The 15,116-nt window shown below is 36.1% G+C and overlaps 1 protein-coding gene across 1 annotated transcript in view; it reads left to right on the top strand.

The window, feature by feature from the left end:
* The first annotated feature begins 902 nt into the window (after positions 1-902).
* The window catches only part of naz (nazgul), a 250,169-nt gene continuing 235,955 nt past the window's right edge, over positions 903-15,116 (top strand). The window contains exon 1 of the mRNA XM_073961095.1: positions 903-1,300. Within this exon, the coding sequence (XP_073817196.1) occupies positions 1,188-1,300 (113 nt within the window). The 5' untranslated portion in view covers positions 903-1,187. The remainder of the gene's footprint in view (positions 1,301-15,116) is intronic.

The following is a 15,116-nucleotide window of genomic DNA, read 5'->3' as shown; positions in this document are numbered from 1 at the left end:
GATGGATGTCTTCCATCTATCACAACGTGATCAATTTGATTTCTTGTTCTTTGATCTAGAGATAGCCAGGAGCCCTTATGAATACGGAAATTCTTAAATCTGGTATTGCTAACTACTATGTTTTTTGTAGCTGCGAAGTCTATCAGCCTCATTCCATTGTCAGATGTTTCACTGTGGAGACTGAATTTCCCGACTGTTGGGCCAAAGAAATTCTCCCTTCCAATTTTGGCATTAAAGTCGCCTAGAATAATTTTAATGTCATGCGTAGGACAACGATCATACGTTTAACCTACGATCAATGTTTAACCTACGATCAACTACAAATCGGCAACCAAACTCGTGCTTTGTGTCATGACAGCTATAATACAGTGCGTCACCTTTAGGTGTTCTTGTGACGCCTTTCCCAATTTATCGTATTTCCTGCATGGCAGTTATATCGGCCTTATACTTTACAAGTACATCTGCAAGGCATAAAACTGCACCTTCTCTATAAAATGTACCATTATTTTCAAGTTATTTTCTTTTTTAGTACACAACAATGGGTTTGCAAAGTGTAAATGATATGAAATCAATCAAATCACTGTTAGAGAAATATAACAGTTTGCTTGAAATTGAAATGTTTAAATTAAAGAATGATGCAAAAAGTACAGAATAAAATACTCAAATCATAAATGATACAATATAACAAACTCATGCAATTGCTCTAAAATTCATTCATAAAAGTTGCATCAACACTCACCGACACACACTCACTGAGTTCACCACACAGAATGAAATAGTGACCCCATAATGGATGGAAAAATATCCCCAAATAGTCTAGCCGGATAGGAAATAATTGTAAATATTATTATATCTAAATGTTCTACAGATGTGCTTGAGTGATTTTTATTGGCACGAGGGGAGTACATTTGGTTCGTAACATTAGTTGAGTGTGGGTTGAAGCGGAACATTTGTAAAACTTTTTTAAAAACATACGGTGACCATTTTCGGGTTCTTTTTTCGTGAAGAACATAGAAAGAAAAAGGCGAAGTAAAAAAACGATAAAATCAAAGAAAACAGATTTAAGTTAATTTCAAACTTCTCTTGGGAATTTTTATTCTTGGTGGGTTTACAAAAACGAAGAAAGCAAAAAAAAAACGTAAAAGTTTTCTTTTTTAACAAAGCAAGAAAATAATAAGAAAAACGAAATGGTAATCACCAACATGGATGATATTACATCACTCTTCGATGAAGCAGATCCATTCAAATCATGGTGGCCAGCAATTCTAGCTGCTGTGGTTGGAATTATAATAGCTGTGCGGTAAGTATGTTTTGGTTTCTGCTTTGTGTTCTATTCGATTGGAATATGAAATTTGTTTACAGTAAGAAAGTTATCTTTGCTTTCTACTTTCACCAGCAATTCTTAATGGATTTTAGATTTGTTTATGGATATTAATTTGTGGTTTAATTGAATGTTTTTAAGAAAAATTTGCTTTTATTTATGAAAAATAAATTAGAATGAATCAAGGTTACCCGCGCACATGGCACAACAAAAGGTAGAAGATGCTCAAAACTCATAATATTGGAAACGCGTTCTTATAAAACATTTAAACCATAAATTGGCTGTTTTTCTTATACGCTACAACCATCCAAAACTATTTTTGTACCAATTCTGAGATAACGCAAATTATGCGAATATTCTGAACCCTGCTTAAGAAGCTCATTCGGCTGTAATTGGTGCAATATTTTTTTTTGTCAAACAATACGTGCCCCTAATTGGGACGTCTGAAATTCAATTTCTGTAACATATGTATCTGTCCACGTTAAAACTATCATAAAACAAGTAAAAAAGTATCGGTCAGCTGTGCTGACTAATATATATACCCTCAACCTCTGACCAAAAAAGCAAACACAATAATTACACTGTGATACAAAAGTGGACAAAATTTTTTTGCAGGATTTCTGATGCACAAATTCGGTTTTGTTGGAGTCCATAGAAGACGAAAATACCTTTGGTTACTTTGGGTCACTTCGGGTTTTGATTTTATAACGGTAAATGTATTGAAAAATGGGCTTTCTTGGATTTTCAAATTTAAACGGACATTACTTCCTTTTTCCACAACCGATTTGCACACACTGTTTTTCATTAAAAAGGGGAGAGTAATGCCTTTCGAAAAGGCCATAGATTTTTAAAATCGGTTAACAAATGGCTAAGTAATAGTGGCATAAGTGTGACAAAAACGCATTAAAAACAGTAAAATGTTTTTCCTTGTGCTCTAGGCTGCGCAAATGACACCTAACAGTACAATTATTTACAGTAAGCAATTAGGAAATTTAGTTGGCTTTCCAAAATGGGAAAAACCAACAAAATCCGTTGAAAAATGAATGCGTTGTGGCATTTTTTGTGTTTCAACTTTTTGGTTTTTTTCATATTTTCCTTTATAAAAGATGGGTATCTTAGCATGTATGATTCTAATTGTGATTATCCTGCTTAACAATTACGCACAAAGTATCAATGTTTTATAAAGGAAAATATGAGAAAAAAACAAAAAGTTGAAACACAAAAAATGCCATAACGCATTAATTTTTCAACGGATTTTGTTGGTTTTTCCCATTTTGGAAAGCCAACTAAATTTTCTACTTGCTAACTGTAAATAATTGTACTGTTAGGTGTCATTTACGCAGCCTAGAGCACAAGGAAAAACATTTTACTGTTTTTAAAGGCGTTTTTGTCACACTTAAACCACTATTAATTAGCCATTTGTTAACCAATTTAAAAAATCTATGGCTTGTTCGAAAGGAATTACTCTCCCCATTATAATGAAAAACAGTGTATGCAAATCGGTTGTGGAAAAAGGAAGTAATGTCCGTTTAAATTTGAAAATCCAAGAAAGCCCATTTTTCAATACATTTACCGTTATAAAATCAAAACCCGAAGTGACCCAAAGAAACCAAAGGTATTTTCGTCTTCTATGAACTCCCACAAAACCGAAATTATGCATTAGAACCCCTGCAAATTTTCACTGTAGCACAGTGTTATGCAGTATATAAAATATATTGATTTTATATCACGAGTTTGCTTCATGGCATATACCAAATACTAAGCAAACTTCTGATTTATTAATTGTAAACGAAATTTTGACAGGAGTTTTTGAAGCTTTGGGCCATTATCTCAGGACGTTGTAATGGGATTTCCTTAAACCAGGGTTTCGGAGTCGAGTCATTTTTACGTGGACTTCGACTCCGACTCTGGAATCGACATCTTAACGACTCCAATGTCGACTCCGAGAGTAATTTTCAATACTACTTAAAATGAAAACTACTTAAACGGGGCGATTTGTGTGGAAGGAAAAAAACCTTAATAGGCCCTTCGCGATTCTGATTCCTGGGATTGAGCTGAGCAAAAAAGTGTACTGGACCATACAAGGGCAGTTCGGAAACTTCTTTGCCTAGCACAAAAAGCGCGGTATAAACAGAAAAAAGTTAAGTGTTTTGAAAACTTCCATCTCTGTTATGAACACATGTTAAATTTTGTTTCGATCTGGCAACTCCTTCATATAGAAACAGGTGTTCAAAAAGGACGCATCCGCAATTTTTTTACAATGGACAAATAAGAAATGCGTGCTGTCATTAAATATTTATGTAAAGGTTTAAAAAACTATAACTGAATTTCTCATAATTTTCAAAAATATAATGTATGTATAGTTTTGTTCAATATTTATTTTGAAAATTGTGGAAAATTCAATTATAGTTTTTTGTGGGGTTTTTCAGACTTAAACCACTATAACTCAGACATTTATTAACCGATTTAAAACAATAATAGGTTATTCAAAAGATATTATTCACCCCTTTAAAGGGAGAAGGATCAACAGAAATCCGTTGTGGAAAAAATAAGATATGCCCGTTTAAATTTGAAAATATAAGAAACCCAAATTTTCACTACTTTTACCGTTATAAAAAAATAATGCGAAGCGACCCAAACGAACTAAAGGCATTTTCGTTCTCCATGGATCCCAACACGATGGAGTTTTGCATCAGAGCGCTTGAATATTTTTCTGGTCAACTTTTGTAGCACAGTGTCATTTATCGACATTTTGCGAAAATTTTGCACCTTCTCAAGACCAAAACTGCCTGAAAAAGCGTTCCGATGCTTTTGCGATGTATTAGAGAGTTCTTAATTACTGTCTTGGCTACAATTTTTATACCCTATACCACAATGTGGAAAAGGGTATTATAAGTTTGTTTTGGTAAAAATTCATGTAACACCGCGAAATATTCGTCGGAGACCCCCAATGTGGCATACCAATCTTCATATCTCGACTAGATAAAGCGATTTTGAGATGTGTGTCTGTCCGTCCGTCCGTCCGCCCGTCTTTCCATTATAAATTGTAAACACGCTCCAGGCCGCAATTATGGACCGATCGTCACGAAATTTTGTATGGATGTCGGGTTCAGATCAGAATAGATCCCTATTCTTATTGGTGATGATCGTGAAATATTTAGCGGGTGAAATGGACCAAAAACCTAATATTTATCCAATTTTTTAGCGGCTCTGTAGGTCTCAATAATAGTCCGATCAACAAAATTTGAAATAAGGTAAGGGAATATGACGAAGAAGAAGCTTGCAATTTGAGATGATGATCAGATAATATTTAGAGGGTTAAATGGGCCAAAACTTTTGTGTGAAAATTGTGAAAATTTTTATATACAGCTTATATCTTAGTTCCTGGAAGTGTCATTCCGGACAAGTGAGATATACTTGAAAGTGGAACGCTTGACTTTTCAATTGATGGCAATTATGTTGGTGTGCATGATCAGATAACAGAGTTACAGCCTAATATATTCCGTTATTTGTTTGTAGTGTAATAATAAACTCTCTAGAAGTCGCAACTATGCATCAATAGTCACGAAATTTTGTACCAGGTAAGAGTATAGGTCGAAAAAGATGCCTAAAATTTTGAATGATGATCTGATATTCTTTAGCCGGTGAAATGGACCATTACTTTTGTATGAAAAATATAAAAATGTTATTTTTGGTCGATATTTTAATTCCTTGAGGACATATATATTTCGCAAAGTAGCCTACATATGGAAAAAAACTACTGACCTTTCCTCTGGTGTAAATTGCAGTAAAGTGTTTGCTAGGTAACGGGCCTACTGCCTAATATATAATGGGTTCTATGTAGAGAACCACATTTTTATCCCATGCTACATATTGTCTCTCCAAAAGTTTATGTAACACCACGAAATATTCGTCCTAGACCCCTTATTTGGTATGCCGAAATTCATATCTCGACGAGATAAAGCGATTTAGCGATGTTTGTCCGTCCATTAAAAATTGTAAACAAGCTTAAGGCCGCAATTATGTACCAATTGTAACGAATTTTTTAAGGAGGTTGGGTTCGGGCCAGAATAGAAATGATTAGTTTTTGCTGATGATCGTGAAATGTTCAGGGAATGAAATGGACCAAAAACAAAATTTTAACCAATTTTGTAGCGGCTCTGTAGGTCAAAATAATAACCCGCAAAATTTTAAACAAAGTTTGAGTTTATGATGAAGAAGAAGCGTACAAACCAACGTGAAGATCAGATAATACTTAGCGGGTTAAATGGACTAAAACTTTTGTGTGAAATTGGTAAAAAAATTCAATAACGTAGCGGTTAAACAACGGAAGTAGTAATACTACATAAGTGGGATTCATTACATTTTAGTTTGTGTGAACTAAATTTTCCTTTCCTGCTACAAAAATGTCTTTGTCATGCTAGATAACTTTTTGGTTTTGGTCATAAGTATTACATCTCTGATATTTGATAATTAAATTTTCACAATCATTGAAAAAAGTTCCGTGGAGAGCAATTGTCCAGGGATAGTGGTATAGGGTATTCCATAGTCGGCTCCGACCGACTATACACTTTTCTTACTTGTTGTCTTTGCGTTGGTTCGAAAATCTCAATGGTTTGGCTGTTATATGCGAAGATGTCAAAAAACGTAGATAAAAAACTTAAAGTCAAAATCGGGAGGCTCGCCTGATAAAATCTTTTAGCTTTGAATATTGTCACCTTGAAGGGGCTATAAAAACGTTAACCTAAATAAAAAGCATTATGTGAAATTAAAACAATTCGACTTGATAAGAATTGTGTGACGAATTTAAAACTAATAAATTAAAACTCTGTACTAAATTCCACAGACATACTGGCATGACAAATAGATATCGAAATTGATTATGGTGGGGCTCAAGTGATAGTGAATATCCTCATCCTCTAACTGAGTATAATATAGATTTTACCTATATGTTTTCATAGTTTTCTTATTGTATTAATAAACGGGCAAACAAAATTTTTGTTCGAATAGTTTTCATATAAGAATAAAATAAACCGTGTGTTAATAAATGTAGGAACAAATTTTATCCTGAGTCGGAGTCGAGTTATTATTATTATTTTTTTTTTTTGACTCAGACTCCGACTCCAGCAAAATTTTTTGGCTCTGACTCCAAAACCCTGCCTCAAACTACACTCTTCCCAAATTTTGTGTGGGAGGTATAGTGATATAGTCCATATATGAAGTTATACGATGTGCAAATTTTGGACCAATCAGAAACTCCTGCGAGAATTATCTTGTGTATTTGCTATTTTAGTTGGTGCCGTTATGGTTTCTTGGACCAATTAGGTAAGTATCTAAAGAAGTACGGGCAAGCCTCTGAAAAAAATTGTACTTTCGTAAAGGGAGCCACAAGGACAACATGCAAAAAAATCCAAAACGATCGGAGGGAATCTTCTTCTTCACCTTTTCCGAATTTTGTGGGTCCATATTCTAATCTGATTTATATATGGAAGAAATAATACGATGTGCAAAGTTTGTTCCAAATTAATTGCTCCCTTCGAGAGTTATCGTTCACACCATTTTACCGAAAAACGTTGAACTTTTGTGGGGGAGGTACCCGAAAGAATGGACCGATATGCCCTAACTTCAAACTTGAACTAAGTTCGGACAAAATATTACGAAGTGCAGAATTTGGTTCGAATCGGTTGACTCGTTCAAGAGTCTTCGTGCGAACTAGCCAGATGGACAGACAGACGGACGGACAGGACTTAAACGACCCAAAATTGTGTGAAACTCATTTTAAATAATTTCTCGTTGGAGTCGAGCTTAATGCCGATATGCATTAAGTGGTAGCGGCTCATCAGACTTATCGGCTGTGGAGTGGCTTGTCTGTCATCGAACTTTTCCTCTTTCAAATGCAATTTGTTTTTACAGTGATGAATATTTGTCCGTTCAATCTGTATGGCTTCCATGACAAACGCTTAGCGCAGCTTTTTGAAGTTATGAGTTTGGCTCCGGACGCTAACACGCCGTGATAACAAACATATTTGTGGTCTAAAACCATTATTTCGATGAGGCAAATTTTTGGTAGCATCAAAGTGTATAGCGAGTAAATAAGTGTCCTTTTGTGGCCCTTTTGGGACATACATATGTACTTGCCAACAAAAATATCTGGATTAAAGCTCAAAAGGGTTGCGGATGAGGTACCAGAAAAAATGAACCGACATAGTCCACTTTGGAAGTTGATCTTATTTTGGAAGTAATTTTGTTCGATTGATATCGCGCCCACCAGTCATTTCAGTAGGTCACCATATAACTTGGAGCTTTTGGGACCACTATGTCAGGAAGCATGGACTTGCCCATGAAAAATATAATGTCGCTTAAAATAGGAACACAAGTAGTAAATTCGGTATAAATTTCCACCTCTGATAAGAGCCAAAACTGCACTAAAACAAAAACGTTGAACTGATGTGGGGGAGGAACCCTGAGCATATGGACCATTTTTGACAAAATATTAGGAGATCCAAAGTTTGGACTAAATCGTTGACGTTTAAGATACTCGTGCTAAGTGAACTGATATGGCCCTTCTTCAAACTTTTATTAAGTTTGGACAAAATATTACGAAGGCCAAATTTTGGACCGAATCAGTTGATCCGATCTAAGGTTATCATGCGCTCCAGTCAAACAGACTGACATACGGACATAGCTAAATCGGCTCCAAATTCAAAGCTTTGTTATAAGCCCACAAAGCAGCAATGGTTTGCCACCAGAGCATTGACATAACAATGTAAGTCAGAAAATGTGAATCGTACAGACCGATTTCGCTTTTGTCGCCCGTAGCAAAGATACTTGAGGCAGAAACAGCTTGGGGTGCAGATAAAGAAACCTTGTTGACCACATACATAGGTCAATCTGTAGTAAGCTTTGCTGTGCGAATGTGGTGCGCGAATATAAATGTAACGAGATAGCAAAATATTCAAACCTGTAGCAAAGCCGCCCTGAGAACTGCAACAGGGTATTCAGTGGACGCTATACATTGGACGATGACATTAGTTGTAGTACTTATATATATATATATATATATATATATATATATATATATATATATATATATATATGTCCCTTATTTATTTATGTATTTTTTTGTTAATACAATTGTTATGTACACAGCAGTACTTGCTTGAGTGTTACGAGCAATCCTAATCACCATATGGTTGATAGAATCCCGCCACCCGAACATGCTAGGAGGGATCTTCATGATCTGAAGAGAAGCCCTAAATCAACAATCCTATTAAGCAGGTTTAAAAAACATTCACACAGATGCAGTCACAGATGCCATAAACAAGAATCACGTGAGAACATCCCCCATCTATCACAGCTGAGGAGCTTCAGCTCCCACGATCAACTATATTAGCTTTGGCTCAACTACGCTCGGGATGGTGAAGCCGTCTAAATTCCTATAGGGCAAAATAGATGACACCAGGTAAAAAATCTGCCCAACATGCGACATAGGCCCGCACAACGCACTGCACCTTTTCAGATGCCCTACCCAAACTACTAACTCCATTAGCGTTGTTCGTTCCAGATAACTGCTTCTGGCTTCTTCGTGGGGTTTCAGTCCACATGCATAGCATATGTTGTTTTTGTCGCTGCTATTACACATGTTTACATTTTTACTTTGTTGATTCAGCTCAGTTTCCAACTCGATGTTCAGTTATAACGCAACCCCAATAAGATTAGTCCAGTGAATTGAATTAAGTGAATTGATTTTACAAAGGCGCAGCGTATTATACGGACCTTCATTGCATGCTGGGCTTGGCTTGAGGTGGCTGCACCAACCGAATCTTCGTCATGCCACGAACAACTCCAGGCAACTGTTGTTCTTCCGCTGCCACAGATGGCGGGTGGACCGCGAGAACGCTCTTGGACTCTTATAGCCTCCCCGACTAAGTCAATATGACTACCACTGAAACCTGCCAAAACAAGATACTTAATCAATTTTGTTCTAGAAGTTATCTTTGGGCATCTGTCTTTAGATCATTAAGATCTCTGCTGACGTATTTGTGTGGGGGAAGTCTGTCCACAAAATTGTGGCATGGATGCTCACTGCATCGAAAACATCTATGCCTCCCTGTTGCAATCCACAGACCTGCTTTCCGGCAGGTTTGAATATGATTCCACTGTGTATCGCTAACAGCGTGGTACGGCATCGTTTACCACAGACCGCCCTTTTTCTTTAAAAGAGTCCAATAAGGCTTCTTTGTCAGCACTCCAAGTCCTGCCGGCCAGCGACTTTATGACATTGTTGCAACCAAGAACATGTGTCATCGATGATAAGATCTGACGCCAAAATGGTTAAACAGTATGTTTCGACAAAATCCTTTTCAGTCAATTTACAGCCGATTTAGCCTTGTCCGTATGTCTGGCTGGAGCGCACAATAACTCCCACGTATAACTTTTTGCAAAGTGCAGATTAAGACAGTTTTAATTTTTTTAGGCTGCAAGGCGATATTTTTTGAGATATTGTCCCCAAAAGTTCTAAAAAATATTTCGGCATTAACTCAAATAGATGATGTGCAAAACTCAAGAATTGAGTACCCTTTTACGCCGAAAAAATTGGGTACCTCCCTCACAAAAGTTTAAAATGTTTACGGGTTGTTCAAGGATCATTTAGTAGTAATCCTGTTTATATCGATATAATATTTTTCGTGGGCAAGTTCATGCTTCCTGACATAATGATCCAAAAGCTCCAAAAATCCCACGGTGACCATATAAAATGGCCGATGGGCAGGATTACTATCGAAAGGAGTATTCGACATTAGCTCATCCTTTGCACATCGTAATATTTCTCTCACATTTAAGTCAAGTTCGACAATGCATTTTATCGTTCCATGTACAGTTTAAGAACACGTCTATGATAGTTTTGAAATTTTTACAGCTGCTCGCTGCTCATTTTACGACAGTATAAACATTTCTGATTTAAGCCGATACTTTCTGAGATAATTACACTAAAGCTGTAAAAACCTGCCAATAATTCGCATTAACTTCATTCCATCTCCGTCCTTAGTATTTCGCTTTTCGCCGTTGAAATGGGTTTGCTACTATAGGGGGCTTGCTGTTCACTAAGGAAATCCTGGATGAGGAGTTGAGTTGGAAATTTTTGGAGAGTAATACCCATTGTGGCATTAATATTAATACATTGCACACACAAACTTTTGTTTCTCTGCTTCACACAGATACTTTGGTTTTCACGCTCACACAGATCCTTAAGTAGTCTGTCCCTCACAGGAACATCGGTTACTACGAGATACGTGGTAGTTGGTACGAGATCGTAGCAGTAATTGTAGTACCTAGCCGTTCCAACTATCATACCCGATCGTCATCCGCCCAGTTCCCGAACCCCAGCATATCGTCGTCAATCGAGATAACATCAATCAAAACGTTCCCGATCATCACTTAATCGTAGAACCCAATTGTTGTTGTAACAGTGTTTTTATTATACGTTTATAAGTTAATTTTTCTGTTCAATCTGGCCCTCTGTATATCTCCAATTCTAGGAATATGGCTACTTCGATGGGATGTAACCACTGATCTAATGGAGTTAGTTGAGTAGGTTTGGCAGAGGAGTTGAAAAGGTGCAGTATGTTGTACGGTCCTGTGCCGCATCCTCGGCAGATGTTTTGCACGGTCGATACTTGTCCTATAGGAATGGGGGATGTTCTCCGATCACCGTATTCCCACTATTTTTGTTTATGGCATCTGCGACTGCATCCGTATATGCTTGTTGTTCTATGGGTTCTCTCTTTCAAAGCTGGACCTCTCTTTTTAGATCATGAAGATCACGCCTCCCCTCCTCCCCGCAACCTTAGTGTTGTGGTCCTATCCACTATATTATAATTAGGAAGGCTATCACGGTAACACCCGAGCAGTTGCTGCAACGAAAGCATGTCATTATGTTGCTGTACTGGAAGAATTTTTGCCTCCTCATGTGGACCAAACTGGCGCCACATAGTCTGATTGTCAATCAGCTTCGTTGTTGCCAACCAGCGTAGAATCCGAACATCCAGCAGTTTATCTTTAATGTTTCTCAATCCTGAAATATCAATCCAAATCGTCGCTTCGGATCATCCATAGAGGTCAACATGCTAGTACTTAGATTTGATTAAGGAACCAAAATTGAGAAAACTAGTATTTTATTTGGTAAGGTTTAGTGAGTCCTTACGGAGACGCGCGGACGCGACTGGACTTACCCAAGGGGGAAGAAAACCACGTTATTTTGTATTGTTTTGAAACATTTATGTTCAGAAAAAGGAGACCAATAGTGGGAAATCGGTCAATTTAAAACGAAAAAATTATGAATGGCAAGTATGAATAAAAGTCGACAACATTGTTGTTATCGGTAGGACTGAGCGACAACTTTATTTTGGTTGCTAACTAACCGACAAATATCGTTAGTTGCTGAAATTATAAGCCTTTTAATTTTAGGGATTTTTTCGGTAACCAAAGAATGCTACTGATGCGCTTTTTCAGATGACAAAAATGTACTAAAAAAGTTTTGTCGTTATTTGGGTAACCCCTTAATGAAAACAATCACAAAAGTCCAAATTGGTAGTTTTCCTAACTGTATTCTTACAAAAAATGTTTTCAGTAAGGCGTTTTATAGTTATATCCTTTCATTCCTTCTTCGCGTCCCGTCCCTTAACTTATACAAAACTTTCGAAAATACTTTATCTCGAAAACTTTTGAACGAAACAAAGTATTCATCAGAACTCTTTGTAATTCATCTTCTTAGCCTTAGCCAATTTCCTTTTATTCTTCATCTCGCTTTTCACTTCACTTTGGCCAAGTATGCTTTTACTTTTTTTAATTTAAATATGCAAATGGCTTTTGATTTCGTTTTAAATAAATTTCCAACCAAACGAAAAGCAAAACATGAAGCAAAAAGAAGAAAATGTTCACCGCAAGTTTAATGTAGCGCGGAAAAACGAAAAGTGACAATAAAAAGTTTGTGCATACATACCGCTGCCAGAGAAGAGTTTACATGTTGTTGTGGTGTTTTGTCTGATGAGTTTGCTTCCTCGACAATTTCCGCCCGTTCAGGTTTTCACACTCTCCTTTGCAGATGGGAAAACAAGACCCTGAAAAATAATAAAAAATATCATACAAGCGTTCAATAATAATTGAAGTTCAATTTTCTTTTTGATATAATGGCGGTGGAATTTTATCAATACGTGAGTTGAGAACAACGAACAGAAAATAAGTAAACCAATTATTGGCAATGCCAATACCAACTGTCGCAGCCAGTGATGGAGGAGTAATCTTGGCAGAAAAGTACTTAAGCTACAGAAGAACCAACCTTGTTATAATTTGTATGCAACCTTAGAAATAGTTGAGGAGAAACACGAAATACATGACGAACGTGAGTAACTTTCAAATGAGAATATTATAATCGTAGCACTTGAATTTTGAATAAAACATCTTTTTAAATTTTAGAGAAGCTTAAGTGGTTGAGAATAAATGGTTTATGTGACATTTTTAACAAATGTCAGTCAAATACGATTGTGGGGATGAACAATTTATTTAATATATATTAAAAATTCATTAAAGATAGGAAGCTGCAAACATTTTAAAGAAAACGTTCATTTAAATACGTGGGGAGGTTGGCTCAAAAAATATGTAACATATCGAAATAATGATCCTAGACCAGGGATGTCGTTTTAGATAACGATTCTACAATGCTTTATTGATTTCACTTCAGTTATTCACACAAGACTAAAGTTCTCACTTCACTTAATTCACTATTTACGTGTACATCTTTACTCATTAGATTACACTGTGCAACATTTTTAAGGTAAGCTTGTGGAAACAATTTGAGCTGAGGATTTTTGGAAGTACAGACCTTAACGACAGTATCCCTAGTTAAGTTTTGTTGTGTCAGATCCAGCTTGGATTTTATGGCCCCATCTAGATATTGACTTTTTACAGCTATATCTCTGAAACCTCTGTAAATTTTCATCTGACCTCTGAAGCAAATTTGTAGATAAAGTCAATAATAAAATATTTGGAGAAATAATGAAGTGGAAAAACTACATTTATTGCCTCAAATTTTATAAAATTTCATAATTTGTATATATTTGCACCATATCTCCAAAACCGTTATTTTTATACCCTCAGCCTTTAGGCTAAAGAGGGTATATACACTTTGACACGACCAAAAATGTGCCTCATCGAAATAATGGTTGTAGAACCCAAGTATGTTTGTACAATATCCGTTTTAGACAATTTTGAGTAGATCTAGCAACGTCCGTCCGTCTGTCTGTCTGGCTGGTGCGCACTATAACTCTCGAACCGATCAATCGATTCGGTTCAAATTTTGGGTATCGAAATATTTGGTCCAGATTTGATTTAAGGTCGAAGATGGGCCATATAGGTCCACTCCTCCAGGTACCTCCCCCACAAATGTTCAAAAATTGTCGCAAAATTTGTGCACACGATAACTCTCGAAGGGAGTAACCGAATTGAATCAAACTTTACATATAGTAATACTACCTCTAGTCATACATCAGGTTCGAATATGGATTATATTGGTCCACTCCTTCAGCTATCTCCCACACAAAATTTGAAATAAGTGCAGTTTAGTGACACCTCACGAGTCGTTATGAAATTTTTTGTATCAGGATGTTCGTGCGGCCCCCGTTACGTCATTGTATTTCGAGGGCAAGTCCATAGTTCCCGAGATAATGGCACATACCCTCAAAAAAAACGCTGCACTACACAGAAAAAAAAATCCGGCGATAAAAAAAAATTATCATATTGACGAAAGTCGATAAAATTATTTGATCACAAATTAAAAATACAACTGATAAAATATTTCACATATTGACTAAAATATTTATCGATTTTTTATATTGAAATGATAAAATGGAATATGTGGAATATTTTGATAAATATTTTTGTCAATATTTGAAATATTTTATCATTTGTATTTTTACTTTGTGACCAAAAAATTTTATTGAATTATGTCAATATGAAAATTTTTTTATCGCCGGAAAATCGATTAATTTTTGATTGAATCTTTGCATTTTTTTTATCAAATGCCTAAATTTTTTTTCTGTGTATGTCGCAAGTTCAAATAAATGGTGACCAAATATAAAAGGAGTTGGCGTTGGCAGATGAATTTTGGTATAAATACTTATAGTTTACTGAAAATGTCGAGAGCAAAAAATTGGGAAGGTCGGTCCACGTTTTGGGATAGTCCCCATGCAACGGTACTTCTTAATGTTTCGGTATTTTGAATATTTTAGCTAAACTTATCAACCAAATTGGTTGAATTGTGAGATGCGGGGTTTTCTTTTTATAAAAAACTCTTCCGATAAAAATTATGGACACAGGTCCACGTTTTGGTAAAGACCCATATAATGGTACCTCCCAGTTTTCGGAATTTTGAAGATTTTACATATGTTTCACCCCCAAATACGCCGAAATTTTGCATTGAGGGTTCCCAATGGACCAAAAACTTTTCTGATAAAAATTATGTACATAGGTCCACGTTTTGATATAGCTCCAATAGAACGGTATAGGGTTTTAGCCACATTAAACAACCAATGTAGCTGATATTTGGTATTTAGTCTTCGCCAGATCTTGCGAAATATTTTTACAGAGAATTGTTGGTATCACGTTTTGATATAACCCCCGTGGAACGGTACCGCCCAATTTTCGGCTTTTTAAGGTTTTAGCCACATTATCCACCCAAAATCACAGAAATTTGGTGTTCAGTCTTCATATATTTTTGAATACATAAAAATTATTGAATACA

Source organism: Musca autumnalis, unplaced genomic scaffold (genome assembly GCF_047663935.1).
Source record: "Musca autumnalis isolate F117 unplaced genomic scaffold, ASM4766393v1 scaffold_1, whole genome shotgun sequence".
Classification (NCBI taxonomy): domain Eukaryota; kingdom Metazoa; phylum Arthropoda; class Insecta; order Diptera; family Muscidae; genus Musca; species Musca autumnalis.
Note: the sequence above shows the minus strand (reverse complement) of the source record. Positions and strands in the feature narration are given on the sequence as shown.